Source organism: Fistularia commersonii, chromosome 20 (genome assembly GCF_037954325.1).
Source record: "Fistularia commersonii isolate RoL2024-O1a breed Wild chromosome 20, RoL_Fcom_v1.0, whole genome shotgun sequence".
Taxonomy (NCBI): Eukaryota; Metazoa; Chordata; class Actinopteri; order Syngnathiformes; family Fistulariidae; genus Fistularia; species Fistularia commersonii.
In genome coordinates this window covers 15,018,062-15,033,675 of record NC_141303.1, presented here as the reverse complement: position 1 = coordinate 15,033,675, position 15,614 = coordinate 15,018,062, and the positions used below count along the sequence as shown (strand labels likewise).

General features: G+C 47.5%; 1 protein-coding gene across 4 annotated transcripts in view; it reads left to right on the top strand.

Annotated features, from left to right (window-relative positions):
• The window catches only part of fam184ab (family with sequence similarity 184 member Ab), a 102,378-nt gene that overhangs the window by 67,636 nt on the left and 19,128 nt on the right, over positions 1 to 15,614 (top strand). For all 4 annotated transcript variants that reach the window (XM_086167374.1, XM_086167373.1, XM_086167372.1 and 1 more), the window contains exons 16-18: positions 5,478 to 5,631; positions 8,524 to 8,651; positions 12,953 to 13,137. In XM_086167374.1, coding sequence (XP_086023500.1) covers positions 5,478 to 5,631; positions 8,524 to 8,651; positions 12,953 to 13,137 — 467 coding nt within the window. The remainder of the gene's footprint in view (positions 1 to 5,477; positions 5,632 to 8,523; positions 8,652 to 12,952; positions 13,138 to 15,614) is intronic.

The window sequence follows — 15,614 nt, the reverse complement described above, 5'->3', positions numbered from 1 at the left end:
AAATCACAACAGTGGTCAAGTGCCTCCGAAACCTTCTCTCCTGGACCTCTGGCCACTGAGGTGTACCTCAGGCCAATACCAGTCCTAGGAAAGGGCTGCAGTATTGTATATAATACTTTTCTGTAAAGTCCTTCCCCTTTGATCCGGAGGGATCTCTGGAGAAGCGCCCGTTCCTGAGGAACTCCTCAAAGGTCTCAGGCCTCATGGCCTCCAGGCCTCTGAGAAGGAGTTGACCAGCAGAATCAGCTGATTTGACTTCTGGTCCCGTCGCCCTGGGAGGTGACCAAGTGCTGAGCGAGGGAGGAGCAGAGGAGAACCTGGGCCACAATCGGACTCAGCAGAAGAGTTGGGCTCCTTCCTTCTGCTCAGAGCAAAGGGAATGTTGCGTTTGAGAGCGTGAACATGTAGCTCAGTGGTAGAGCGCATGCTTTGCATGTATGACGTCCTGGGTTCAATCTGCGGTATCTCCACTGTAAGTTGCTTTGGTTAAAGCGTCTGCCAAATGACTGTATTCTTTAATCCAGCAGTTCCTGCTGCCACCTCCTCAGGTGCCTCTGATTAGACTTCCGGTTGACTCTGAAGACCATTTTCCACATAGTGGAGAGGATAAACGAGGTGACATTTGAAACAATGAAGCAACCTGATGCTTCTTCTTCTTCAGGGGCCCAAACCAATCATCTTCCTCCATACCTCCTCTGCATCTTCCCCTCATTTGTCCTATTCCCCTCCATCCTTAAACCTCCTCCTCCTGAAGTACTTGAAGTTCTCCATTTGCAACAGGAGCTCAATGTTGAACCTACATGTGTTCCTTAACGGTAGCCTACAGGCGATCACCAGCTGTAGGTCTGTGCAGAAACACCTCTGTTTTATGAGTCACCCAGCCTTTAGGATGCCCTTCTCCCATTGGTTGCCAGAGAGTTAGACCCAACAATCTACTTGGACAACACACCTTTTTGACAGCGTCCAAAAAAATGAGAACCTCCTAGAAAAAAAGCTGTCTTACAGGTGCAGGATCTCCAAGCCCCGTTGTTTCTCAGCAGGGGTCCGGGAGTTTCTTCATGCTTACCGGCAGTGACGGGGTTAATATTTCTGCGCCGCCAAGGGAGACTCAATTATCCAGAGTGCCAACGTCAAGAGGCATGATTTGTGCTTTGTACATTCAGCCAGAGCAAAATGCTCATGTAGCCTGATAAAGTTACCACCCCTCCAAAAGCTGCTTCTTACAGCCCAGGGAAGAGTGTCTTATCATCCATTGCTCTCATCGTCTGTTCTTTCCTTTCATTGCGCCCCAAGTCTTCTCCAGGACGGCCATTAAAAGAAGCAGCAGCAATGACAAACCGGTAACCAGGGCTCGGGCCGCCGTCTCCATCCGTGGGGGCGGGTTCGGGCGCCCTTGAAACCCCGGATAGATGGTCCAGTTGTCCGCAAACACCAGCGTATGCTGAGAAGTTCACGGTTACCGTGGAAACAAGCCAGGAACTGAATGCTCTTCCCCGTCTAGTAACCTGAACAGGCGGCCGTCCTCAGACACCACCGGTTCTGCTCAAGCTATTGATGAGATTGTGCATCAAAGCTGGAGCCGAGGGGCCCAGGGTTCGGTCGCCTTCTTCCTCCTCCTCTTCCTCCTCTTTCTCCTCTTCCTTCTCTTCTTCCTCTTTCTCCTCCTCCTCTTCCTCTTCTTCCTCCTCTTCCTGCTCCTCCTCTTCCTTGCACAATTTTATATGTAGCAGCAGGATAAAGGTGGAGTGTTTTGTCAAGATGCAGTTGTTGGTCACAGTCAGATCTGGAGGTTGGGATCCTAAATCCACAGGACTCAGAGGCGGCAAGATTCATTCATTCATTCATTCATTCATTCATTCGGGGGGGAGCCAATCCCAGTTATCATTGGACGAGATGAGGAGTTCACCTTGGATCCATCAGAGGCCCACATTTAGAGACGTACTACTTTTCAGCCTCTCATTTATGGTGTCATTTATATCCCCCAGTTATTTGGTACTTTCTCGGTACAAATGATAGTTTTTCATTCGACCTTCCGGATCTTATTTTGAAAATTGACTTTTTCCCCTTCCTGTCACGCCATTTCACACATCAGCAACCATAAGCTGGCCCCTGAAAGAAATGAGCCAGAAACAACAGTTGCCAGAGAGCTTTTTTGGAAAGAAATGAGCAAACAATGAGACCGCAGAAGTGTTGTAGAATTCTGGCAAAAAAGCCACATTAAAAAGAAAATGTCAAAATTCCTCGCTATGTTACAGATTCATCACAACAGGTGATACACAAGCTCCGCACCTGCTGTGAGTTATTTGCGGTAAATGGCTACCTGATGACCCTATGAAACTCTCAAAAAATGTTTTTCTATTTATTATTTATTATAGTGCAAAATTATTGTAGTTGCCTGATACAAGGGTGCTCACACTTTTTCAGCATGCAAGCTACTTATAAAATGACCAAGTCAAAATGATCTACCCACAACAAAATGCAAAACATTCTTCATATGTAAAATGTATGCTGATATACCTTGCATAACCGCATTGGCCAATATTGCACAACACAAAATAATTACAGTATGTACATATTTGTTATTACCCAAGTTCACTCTGATGACTTGCACTGAATTGAATCAGCCAGGGATGCTTAGTCCGCACAGTAGCTGCTTACAGCCAGCCTCGTCAACGATGACGTGACTCACCCGGAAAGATGCTTCGGTCGCGGCTTTCACTTTTGAAGTATGTTGTATGAAAAGTGACCGCTGTGCGGACAACTGGGATTTTAGTTCCTTCACCTTTCTCTTTCTCAGCTTGCTTTTTGGCGGGTTGTCCGTGTCGTATTTTCCATGAACGGTCTGAAAGTGCCGCTCTACATTACCCTTCTTTGGTATTGCAATGTTAGACTGGCAGATGAGGCAAACGCACTTCGAAAATGTCACATTGAAAAAAAAGTCCTCCTCCAATTCTGTATAAAAGTGATAAGTTTTATCTTCTTACTTGGTCCAGCTGCCCAACTCATTTTATACCCTTTTTTAAGTTTAAGAGAAAAAAACCGAGGGATAAAAATTGGAGGTAAGTTGCTGACTAGCTTGTTAGTTTTGCTGCACTTTGCACCGTTGTTTGTGTAGGTGCGAGTGACCTCAGTGTGGGAAAAAATCAGACGTCATCTGACAGGCTGCCCTGTAAATCAATCAAGTGACAGGGTGGATGATCAGCTGACGTCTATTTTTTTTAATGTCATGCGATCTACCACTATTACCTTTGCGATCGACTGGTCGATCGCGATCGACGTATTGAGCACCCCTGGCCTCACATCTCAGGTTTTTTTTAGGTCAGCTGGTATTTATTTCAGTTGTATTTTCTAGGTTTGAGAATGAATGAAACTGTTTTGTTCCTTGTTTATCGGCCCAGTGTTTTTATTTTGTGTCCTGAACACCCTTCACCCCTCCCTCCCCTTCACCGGGTGGAATGAATTGACCCTCTGGCCGAGACGCAAACACAGACAGTGAAGGAATTAACATGGCGGGTCTCTTTGTAATTATGACTGGGATCAGGGTTAATTCATGTGCTGCTTTTAATTAGAAGAATAAAGGGAATGACCGATCAATACGGGCCAAGGACCCGCCGGAAACTCCCTCTTGTACCACTGCAATAAATGCACACACGTGTACTTCATACGCACAGATACATTTTATATACGCCGATTTTTACAAATACCACTTTGCATATTCACATATGTACTTATACAAGCAGAAGTGCTCTGAAACTCTAAACATGTATTGTTTATAAATGCGCTAAATAGTTACACATAGTCGTTATTATAGCACTTGTAGTACTTGAACGAGCACTTGTACTAATAGTACTTGTACCATACGCATGTTTGTGTACTTAATATGTACAGATGCGTATGATATATTATAGATACACATCCTGACTCTACATGCAGATGTTCTTTAAATTAAAACATATTTTGTGTGTATATGCACACAGCTGTGTCTGCTTTATAGGTACGTGTGTACGGTACACATGCTAGCGCACTTTTTCTGTACAGATGAGTATTTTACACACTGTTCTTGAAATGGAAACATATATTTGTACATAACTATGTTTACTTTTATTTTTCTTCATATGTAGAGATGTGTACTATTGCTACATTTTTACAAATACATATCTTGACTCGACATATTTACATCCACTTTTAGAATTCATTGCAGCTGGATAGCGGGGTTTGATTGGCTATTTTGTAGAGAAGTTCAAGGTGGAGGTGGGACTCCATCAGGGATCAGCTCTGAGCCCCTTCTTGTTTGCAGTGGTGATAGGCAGGCCGACAGATGAGGTTAGACAGGAATCTCCATGGACCATGATGTATGCAGATGACATTGTGATCTGTAGTGAGAGGAACAGGTATGCTCTGGAAAGGAGAGGAATGAAGGTTAGTCGCAGAAAGACAGAGTATGAATATGTGTGTGAATGAGAGGAACCTGAGTGGAACAGTGAGGCTACAGGGAATGGAGATTAAGAAGTTGGAGGATTTTAAGTACTTCTGTCAACAGTCCAGGGTGTAGGAGAGTGTGGAGAAGAGGTAAAGCAGGCCTGGCCAACCTGTGGCTCCTGAGCCGCATGGGGCTTTTACGTTCATGTCGACTTTTGTGTTTGTGTTTTTTTCTTGTGCAATCACGTGCCGCTCCAGTGTTCTCCGCGCACAGCAAAAAATAAAACACACAAATACAAGAATCGACATGAACGTAAGAGCCGCATGTGGCTTGGGAGCCACAGGTTGGCCAGGCCTGAGGTAAAGGAACGGGTTCAAGCAGTTTGGAATGGGTGGAGAAAAGTGTCAGGGGTACTATGTGATAGAAGACTATCAGCCAGAATGAAAGCAAAGGTGTACAAGACAGTGGTGAGACCAGCGATGCTGTATGGACTAGAAACAGTTACAATGACAAAAAGACAGGAGGCAGAGGTGGAGGTCGCAGAGATGATTCTATTTGGGAGTGACCAGGATGGATAGGATCAGGAACGAGTCCATCAGAGGAACAGCACATGTTAGATGTTTTGGAGAGAAGGTCAGAGAAGTCAGACTGAGATGGCTAGGACATGTACAGAGGAGGGATAGTGACGATATTGGTCGACGAATGCTGGAATTGGGTCATGTCTGTTCATGTCCAAACCATGGTGAAGAGCTGGGCAGAAGGTTGATGAAGGTGGCGCTGCCAAATGAGGTCTATAGGAAGAGCAGAGAGAAGATTTATTGATGTAGTGAGAGAAAATATGAAGTTAGATGGTGAGTGAGAGGAGGATAGGGAGAATAGGGTTGAATGGAGATAGTTGATTTGCTATGGAGACCCATGAAGAGAAGAGCCCAAAAAAGAAAAGCTTGGGTACTTTATACACTCATGTAGTTTACACATATTAACAGGCACATCTCTCCTTTATATATATATATGTATATATTTATGTATGTTCTGGATGTTGCGTGTATTTGAGCAGGAGCTGGAGGAGCGCCTCCGCCACCATCACCATGCTGAATTGCAGTCTCTGCGAGAGGCTCACCGCCAGAGCATCGAGACGCTCAAGCAGCAGTCGGAGCAGGAGCTGCAGACGCTACGCTTCGAGCTGGAGGACGAGGGCAAGGCCATGCTGGGTAAATCACCGCACTTGTGTTGTGTGTGTGTGTGTGTGTGTGTGTGTGTGTGTGTGTGTGTGTGTGTGTGTCTGCATCAAATAAAACCAAGCTTGACCTGGGTGCGACCTCCTGACACACTTTCCCGCGCAAATTAGTCGGCAACGCTCAGGTTTCCTCGCTGCTTTGGAAGGCCCAGCGGGTCGGATCAAAGAATCACTTTTATTTGTTTGGATCTATTTTAACGCGCTCGCAGACACAATGAAGGAAAGACTGTCTTCATCAGGGAGAACACGTGAGATGAGGTTTACTTTGAAATCCGGACTGACGGCGACAGGAAGTGAACTCGACGGAGCTGTATACCGCAAAGATGATTCTTTCATGATACTGGTCCTTTGAGAACCAGTAATAATACCATAACAGTGTTAGCGGTTCCGTCTTCTTCTTTTTCTTCTTCTTCTTCTTCTTCTTCTTCTTCTTCTTCTTCTTCTTCTTCTTCTTCGTCTTCGTCTTCTTCCTCTTCTTTTCCTTTGGGCTTTTCCCTTCAAGGGTCTAATGATGCTCCTCTCTCACACCAACTAACTTCATATCCTCTCTCACAACGTCCATAAATCTTCTCTTTGGTCTTCCTCTAGACCCTCAATTCCAGGATCCATTTGCCAATATTGTCACTATCCCTCCTCTGTACATGTCCTAGCCATCTCAGTCTGGTTTCTCTGACCTTCTCTCCAAAACATCTAACATGTGCTGTCCCTCTAATGGACTCATTCCTGATCCATCCCATCGTGGTCACTCCCAAAGAGAATCATTTCTGCGACGTCCAGCTCTGTCTGGTGTCTTTTGGTCATTGTCACTGTTTGGTGGCCATACAGCATCGCCGGTCTCACCACTGTCTTGTCCACCTTTCGTCACGGTGTTTCCCTTATTTTCACCCATTCATGGTTGAAGCTCCACCCCTTACTCCTGATTCACTCATGACGATTTTGGCTCTGCAGGGCTTAGTGTGGGCCGCACGGCGACGAGCTCCGTCTAATTAAAGGAGGGCTAATGGGGGGTGTGAAGTTGTGAGGCTGAGGTTGGAAATGTCCACTTTGCCAGAGAAGCCGAGTTTTCCGTTGTTCTGCCGCGAACCGGCCCATGGTGGCGGTTGATGAATAGGCCTCCATTAACCTCGCCGCCTTGGTCGCGACACACTGGAGCTCCTCCCATCCATCTGCAGCTCTCTGCAGCCCGACACTCCTTTATTACCCGCTCTTCGTTATCTCGCTCCCTTCATCATCACTGTGTGGGAAGGTGTGTGTGTGTGTGTGCGTGCGCGCGTGCATGTGCCGAGGAGAGGGTTCATTTTTTTTGTTATAGTAAAATAAACCTGAACGTGTCCTGGAAATCCTGGAAAATTATTTTACAAGTGAATGATGGTTCATTTAGTGGTGGCCCCTGACAGAATTATCAGGGGAGGCACCTCTTGCAACGCTGACTAAAAAGGTACTTTAAAAAGGTAAATTAACACGACTATTGTTTACATTAAACTGACATAGCAATACAGATCTTCTCCCCTTTACTTAATAAGCCACCATAATCTAGACCCGCCCAAAACCTTGGCAGTTATATTCAGCAACTCCCCATAGCTACTCCCTGTAGCTACCTAAGCTACAAGGAAGGTCCATCTCAGAGTTCACCAGTGAAACCATTTCATTGCCCTCTGTGGATTGACCGTGATGTACGATGCCTCCTGCAGCCCATAGGGATGCATTTAAGTTCCTGTTTTAAAAAAAAACAAAAAAAACATGAGAGCCAGTAAGAGGCCTTGGGGCGATGTCAACCTGACTAAAAATCGCCCAAAAAGGGGCGGTTCCCTTCGAGCGGCACTGCGTGCTGATTGGACATTACATTCAGAGGCAGCTGAAGTGGTGCCATAGAATGGGATTTTAAAAATTCCCGCTTGCTGTTTACCGCTAATAATAGCTGGTCCTGAGCTTGTGTGTCACCTGTTGCGATGAACCTGTAACTTAGGTAGGAATCTTGATATTTTCTTTTAAATGCAGCTTTTTTTTTTTGCTGGCAGTTTCACAACGCTTCTGCGGTCTCATCATTCACTCACTTTCTCCCGAAAAAACTCTCCGGCAACTAATGTTACTCGCTCATTTTTTTCAAGGACGAGCTTTTGATTGCTGATGAGTGAAATGGCGCAACGGAGTTTAGTGCGGCAGGAAGGTGAAGACGGAAGCGGTCATTTTTCAAAATAAGATCCGGAGGGTCAAATGAAAAAAATTAGCATTTGTGCCGAGAAAGACCAGTGCCAAATGATCCGCCGACCGATTGCATCCAGGGTCTGGGCGTAGGGGGCCCCTTGATTTATGGTACATTAATAAAAATGGTTGTTTACGAATCTCATGTTAAGTGGATACAATGGGGCTTATAGACAAGTGTGACCTACAAATATACATTTGTCTTTTTCTTTTTAAATTTCGTGGGTGCGGCTTATATTCAGATGCGCCTAATAGTCAAAAAATGACGGTAAATTAAAAGAATAAGACCTGTGATTGGACCTCTCCCCATCCCTGCTTACCAGGAGAGTCAGTTGGTCACCAGTCGGTCACCTATTAGTTACCTCTCTGAGAACTGAAGTAGCAGCCCGTCGTTCCTCACATGTAAAGACAAACCACCGTTTACCCTCTCACTGACTCTTCATTTAGCGTCTTCCAACAATTCATTCGCTCATCTTACACGTCTGGATACTGTCGAGTCCACCGAACCTCCTGCATGTGTTAGCACTGTGGGAGAAACCCCATGCAGATACGTGGAGAACATGGAGACCCACACTGAAACGAATGCCGCCTCACTGTCACACCATAAACTCTTCTTTTCTTTTTCTTTTCTGATCCTCCATGGTGCTGTCCGTCCCCCGTCCAGCCTCCCTGCGGTCGGAGCTGAACCACATCCACGCCTCGGCCATCGAGCATCTAAGACAGGCCCACCAGCAGGAGACAGCTGCCGCCAAGCTGGAGTTGGAGAAGACCGTGGAGAGCAGCCGGCTGCAGGTGCAGTGAAAACACAAAACGTGTCTTTTGATGGGTTGTGCCTCCCTGTTGCGCCTTAATTGGTTGTTTGGGTATTTTGTTGTTATCTATCTTTGAGAAGCTGAGCTCCAGGCAGCCGCAGGGTGAATCCCTAGCCCGGGATGTTTACCTCCATCGTGGGGAAAATAAGAAATCCGCGTTTAAGAGTTTGCCATCGCCCTGGTCAGCGGACGGGAAGTCGTTGTTTGCATAAGCCGGTTTAAATTGGCCTCCGGGCCGTCAGCTGGAGGCCACCCGCTCGGTACACTGCCGAGACCCCCCGCCTCCGACCACTCAGAAAAAATAGAACTTCTTTCAAGAATTCAAGAATACAAAACAAAGGTCCAATAAAAAGAGGTAAAGAGGGAGAGAGAATGGTCTGGGATAGATATGAGAGGTTAGCAAACTCTGCTTTCCATTGATATGTTTATTTTCAAAAGTTTCTCCCTTTTAAGAAGAAGACGACATACATCACACCATCATCAGCGAAATGTGATCTCTGCATTCAACCGTAATGGAGGAACCAAGAGCTACTGCTGGGAGGCAGTCAGGAGTTGGGCGCTTCGCTCAACAAGGCACTTCATCAGACCAGGGAGGAGCTCAAGAATCAAACCGTGGACCTTCACCTTCCCTCACTCGCCACGCCGCCCATTATCGGCTCATTTATTCATCTTTTGTCACCATGGCGGCACCATGGTGCTCTGGTCGTCATTTCAATCCAAGATAAGCGATGGAAGCCAGATCACGCGGCCCCTCCCAAACATCTCCCACGTCACAAAGCAATCCCTGCCCCCCTCCCTCCCCCCTCCTCCACTCCCATTGGTTTTACCACCAATTGATCAGTTTCCCCCGACGGTGACCAGGACGGACGGTTGGTAAAAACCGAGGAACTTGTTCACCTGAACTGAACTAGAAGAGAGCCTATAGGTGTTGTTTCTTGTGAAGGCACCTGGCGAAATATATTGTGGTGTTTGACATGCGCGCACACACACACACACACACACACCCTGCTGCCTCTTGTAACACCTGAACACACTCACACACACACTCTCAGCAGGTCACCCTCTCACTGCAGCTTGTAAATCTCGCCAACAAGTGCTGTGATTTCCTCTCCTTTGTCGCCCCCGTGGTACAGATATTGGAGGGGCGGGCTTTGGGGGGAGGGGACACACAGCTCTTGTCTTCCGTTGCCAAGGTGATGAGGGAGTTGATGGAGGTTCTCCGCTGAAGGTCCGACATCTGGCCTCTCTCTGACCCACATTACAGCCATGACAGGTCACACATCTTGGGCGGATTCACTTTTTTTCCCCGTCTTCCAGTGGAGGGGTTATTTCAGTAGTCAGTTGGGAGCTGAGGAACATTTCCAAGAGGAGGTGGAGGACCTTATCGCCCTGCCAAACTTCCAGCGGGGCTCTACATCCCTGGCCTTGCGACCCATATGTTCAGATGAGCTCCGCTTGCTAAGCGGGGATCCATTCACCTGAGAAGCAGGGCATCTTGAAGCTTCAATCACTGCCTCCAACACACTCCGCTCTGGGAATCCTGTCTCTCTGGAGGAGGTCCAGGAGGAACCGCTGATGGAGGTCAGCGGGGTTGGGACAGGGGAGGAGGGCTGAGGATTTAAACCATCCGGGGTTTTATGTCTCTTCTGCAGTGGCCAAATCTGCAGACGCTGCAGAAGCCTTATCAAAAGATTGATCAATACATTTATCAATTCCTCATCGGGGGCGGAGGCTGTAACCGGGGCCGTGCATGCCGCTTGACAAACAGCGCACTGGGAGGTATTCTCCCTGCCGTAAATCAGTGTGAGGTGTTAAGTGGCCTTTGGAACATAAATATAAAATACATAACTCAGACCGAGGTGCGCATTTGTTTGCAAAGCCAGTGAGTGGGAGCGGAACAAGGCCTGGGGGCGGGGCTTAAACCACCACCGAGGAGACATTTAAGGGTTTCACATGAGCTGCAAGCGTTCGGACAGAAGGTTGTCGGCTCTGTATTTAGCATTAGCCGCTCTATTTTGCAGACCTCAGTATCAGTTGTATGTCTCTGTATGAAAGGGTGAATGTTTGCATGTCTATACGTTGGCGGTGAATTGTCCAGGGTGAACCCTCCTCTCACCCGATGACAGACTGGCCCCAACCCCCACCCTGACTACAAAGTAAGGGATGTAGATAGTTATGAATGAATGAATAAGACAAGGGGATACGACACTGATCCAATCAGCCGCTCGATCAAGCCCATTTCTTGTTTCCTGTTTCCCACTTCCTGTTTCCTGTTCCCTGCAATCCAGTGGGTCTGGCTTCAGGCCTCCCAGCTTTGCACTTGTTTGATATAAGTGGTCTCCAGCTGGAATATTTGAAGTGATCCAGGTTACGTATGTATTTATTTATTCATTTATTTATTTATTTATTTATTTATTTAGTTGTTAATCCTGTTCCTGCACACCTCAGCCGCACATGTGGCAGTTTATAATTCTCAACGTATTGTTATTGGCCTCCCTTATCGTGTTCTGTGTAAGCGATCATCCTAGCGCGCCATCGTCTCCACAATCGACAATGCCGTCACCTTCACCTTGGCCACAACTGCCTTGTCCTCCATGTTAGATTTTCAGGTTAAGGCTGCGTTTCTGATGACATTATACATGCGGGAATGTTGGTTTATTTTGGGTGGTTGTGGCTGGTGTCCCTCCATTCAAAAGGTTGGGAAGAAAACCAGAAAAAGACCCACAGAATCAATTGTTGCTCGCCATCCAGTCTTCTGAGCGCCGTCCTGGTCCCACAGAGGAGATTGAAGGAGATCAGTGAAGAAGAGAGTCATTAGCCGGCAGGAACATCTTAATGCCCCCGGGGGGCGAGAGGCCTTCCAGAACCAAGGAAATCCAGATGACTTTGTATTTGCTACCCTTTCATCAGGTGGATTCAAACTCCGTCTTTCCATTTGGCGCTCAGACGCCGCAGTAGTGGCCGGGCTTCACAGCAGCACTTGAACGCAGCAGGCCGTCGTCTGACTACCCAGTAACCCGGCAACAGAAACACTGACTGGATCAGCTTTTTTTTATTTTTTATTTTGAACGCAGACCCCCACAGGCTACCTGAGGACGGCTGGAACAGGAGGCTTTAGAATGGAGGTGTGGTTTGTTGAGGGAAGTCAGCAAAGTTCTTGAGTAGAGATAGACCAGGCAGCAGATTGGTGACCATATCCTTTTCAGGGTCAATGTTGGGTCACCGCTTTTCATTTCATCAGCCCTCCAACCTCAGCCCTCTCATTCAGATGTCTGGACAATATAGGGTCTCCAGAGAACCCCCCTCATGTGTTTGGACTGTGGGAGAACCCTGAGGATCCCAGAGAACCTCTGGACCGTTCTGGCTGAACGTGTTCCCGACTCAGTGCTCTCAAACCTCCCCTCCTCCGACCATCGCAGTGCTTGCATCCTTCGTAACTTGTCTTACTTCCGCACTTTAGTCTTTTAAGCAGCCGAGTCTTTAAAAAATAAACAGGGTGGGCGGTGGAGAGTAAACACCACATTTTCATTTACGGGGCTCTTTGTGTGGAAGCCACTTAAATAAACAAATGAGTAAAAACACCAAACGGAAGAAACAAATGTGTCCAGGAGCCACGCGGTGTCCGGACGTACTATTAAAGATTCATGTTCCAGACAAACGAGATCCCTGAGGAACGTCCTTATTAGTAAAATCGGTTTGTTATTCTGTTGCTTTAAAGCAGCGCTCGAAGGCGGCGTGCCGTCGTCTTGCCGTGAGGAAGGAAACGCAGCGTGGCGTTCGAGAACTGCGCACAGACCTGGTGGTCATTGACTCAGGTCTAGTCATACAAGGAAGAAGATGGGGCTCTTTGACCAAACTGAGGCTTCGTAAAGACCCAAAATACCCAACCGTCTCTTTGTGGCTAACCTCACAAGCTAGCTAGCTTGTTATTGAGAAGCATCTTGCCGGTTCGATTCGCAGCTCCTCCTGTTCGCATGCTAGAGTGTCTTCGGGCCACACCTTGGACACGAAGTTGCTCCTGATGGTCTTGATAGCAGCCGCTGCCAGCGATGAGCACAGATGAAGGTAGCATAAAGCGGGACGGCTAGGAAAAGTGTTACATAAGTGGAGGCAGAAGAATAATCCAGTTCTGGTGCTTCATGATACCCTAACCGCTAACTGCTAACCAGCTGCAGTGCCTTTTATGAGTTGCTTCATTGTCTTTTTAGCCTCAATGGGCGTTTAAGTTACGTGAGGTGATCCTGTGAGGGTCCTCAAACCACTCCCGTTTCCTCCCAACAGGAGCGGGAGCTGCTGGGCCGCATCTCTGAGCTGCAGGAGGAGGTGTCCAGGAGGAAGAGCCACATCGCCCAGCTGGACCACCAGATCCACACGCTCAACGAGAACATCAGCACTCTGACCAAGGAGCTGGAGCTGAAGGGCAAGGAGGTGCTGAAGATCCGCAGCGAGGCCAATCAGCAGATCAGGTAGGGGTTAATGACCGACAGGGAACGGTGCAGAGAGCAGATTGTGATATGACGGTCAGTAACGTCACCTAGCAACTGCCGACGGAGTGACTCGTCCTTCAGCCGGATTAAATTCTGTTTTCAGGCAGGAAATCGGTGAAGATGAATGAGACAGATGCTGCATTGCTCTTGTTTGCCCCTGGATTCTTAAAATCCTGGGGTGTAACTCGCCCAGAGGAGCAAACCCTGTGCATACTGAAGGGTTATTAGATGGTGAAAACATGATAATACGCAATTTGACTTGGAACGGAGACCCTGATCAATGGCATTGATTCCGCAAACAGGGTTCGCTCCTGTCTCCACCGCCAACGTGGGATTTAATGGTCAACTGGACGATTGTGCAGCTGCTACATTTGAGGGGGCGGCCGGTCCCTGCGTGTCGTATGGTGGATCCACTTACAAGTTTTCTGGGATCGGCGCTGTAGCTCAGTGGATGTTTAGCTTTGTGATCGGACCCAGTTCTGAGTTAGCAGCAAACGGGATGAGCTTTTCGCACCCATGTGGATGCCATTTTCTGTGAAGTGGCGTTTAAAGACAGTGGGATGTACCGCTCATGGTTGGCTAGCCCAGACAACATCATGGGAAACATGAGTGTGTTGTGGACCCGTCAAAATTTGTCGTCTTGAGATACGGTGACGGAGAGCATTGTCTGTGAGAAGGCAGGAGACACTTACGGGGATTTGGTGTGGCGGACGGTGGGAACGTGGACGGACGAGGCGTTGGAAGAAGCGTTGAAAACTGGTCGGGGATGGTCATAAATGGACGGAGTGAAGCCGCTGCTTTTGTGCAGCAAGGTGTGCATGTTACATTTAGCATAGCATTGTAGCATTTAGGGTCGAGCCATGAAGCTAAGCTAAGGATCGAGAACCAGATGGAAAACAAAACTCTCCTAATCAGAGTAAATACACTGAATAAAAACACTTCATTCCTTTACATTATTTTACTATCTATTACTGTTTTTTTTTACATTATTTGTTATTTATGATTTACATTTTTTTATTTGAAAACATGTAACTAAACCGGGGTCTGTAACGAATTCATGGCGCTTCAATTAATTTTAAGAGGGAAATGTAATTTGCTAAACAAGCGCATTGAGTTACGAGTTCACTCACAGGACCAGCTCCGCTCCACATCAAGGTGTTGCTGTAACAGCAAGTTTTAAAAGAAAAAAGTCCTTTATTTACCCTGGTTCAGTTCCACATACATCACAACACCATCAGCGAAAGGTGTGATCTGCATCGAACCATGGTGGATGGACCCTGAGCTGCAGGCGGCGAGGGTGTAGTGCCTTGCTCAACGGCACTTTGGCTGACTAGGAGGAGCTCGAAAATCTAACCAGGCGCGTTCTGTTCCAAGAGGACCGCTTCTAGCACCTGAGCCCTGGACCTTCAGCAGCACATGTACAGCTGAAGACAATAGATTTATGGAGAAACAGTGGCGTCTGAAAATTTCACACGCACACGTAGACACAGTCAAGCTAATTGGCCGCTAGCTTCCGCTCTGGCCTGGATGTGCAGACACGGTGGCGCGATGATCTTTTCATCTGCTATGAGTCTTCCAGAAGTGTGACCCATTTCTCCGGATGGGAGCAGAGCCCTGAGCCTTTTCGCCTCAAGAGAGTCCTTATCGGCGCTGCAAAGAAGAAGGCGAGCACCAAATGTAGAGCACATAGATTAATAAATAAAGGAGTGGAAAGAATGGCAGGATGAAGAACCCGGGGAACAATCTGTGACCTTGTTGCCGGGTTACGGGGTGCCGACGGGAGGAGAGGGATGCTATGTTACAGCTCTCCCTTCACTCCACTTCGGTGGACTTCTCACACACGAGGAGGTGGCTTCAGAGGATATGAATCCTCTCTGGATCCACCTACATGTCCTCCTCGGATATTCAGCATGACTCGAGTGAAAAGACAGCATCCCTGATGATCGTTCCTGCCGACGCCTCTTAACTCTGATCCAGAACATCACCGTTTCCATGGAACCTGGAAGGGTGGATTCCGAGCATCGCACCTCCGAAAAGAATATACTATGTCGAAATGCGCAGGGTTGTCTAACCATTCAGGAACACCCCCTGCCGATGTGCCGTTGAGCAAGACGCTGAACCCCGAGCTGCTCTGTGGCGTCCTGCTGCTCAGGGTTCACCCATGACAGTTAAATGCGGAGATCATGTTTCACCGATGATGCTGTGATGTATGTTTAAGTTGATGTGACTCCACTCTTCCTTCTCCTTTTTCATTTTCACCTTCATTTGCGGATTCCCGCATAGTACTCCCATTAGAAAACCTCCCATTTTTAATGTCCATTCGATATGGTCGTGCCTCAGCTTCAGCTCACATATGACAGATCATCTGGTGTTTGTTTGCAAAAAGGCTTGGGAACCAGAAGCTAATCTTCCAAAGGGAAGGATGGTGGTGATTTCGACCAGAGCGCAGCAAGAAA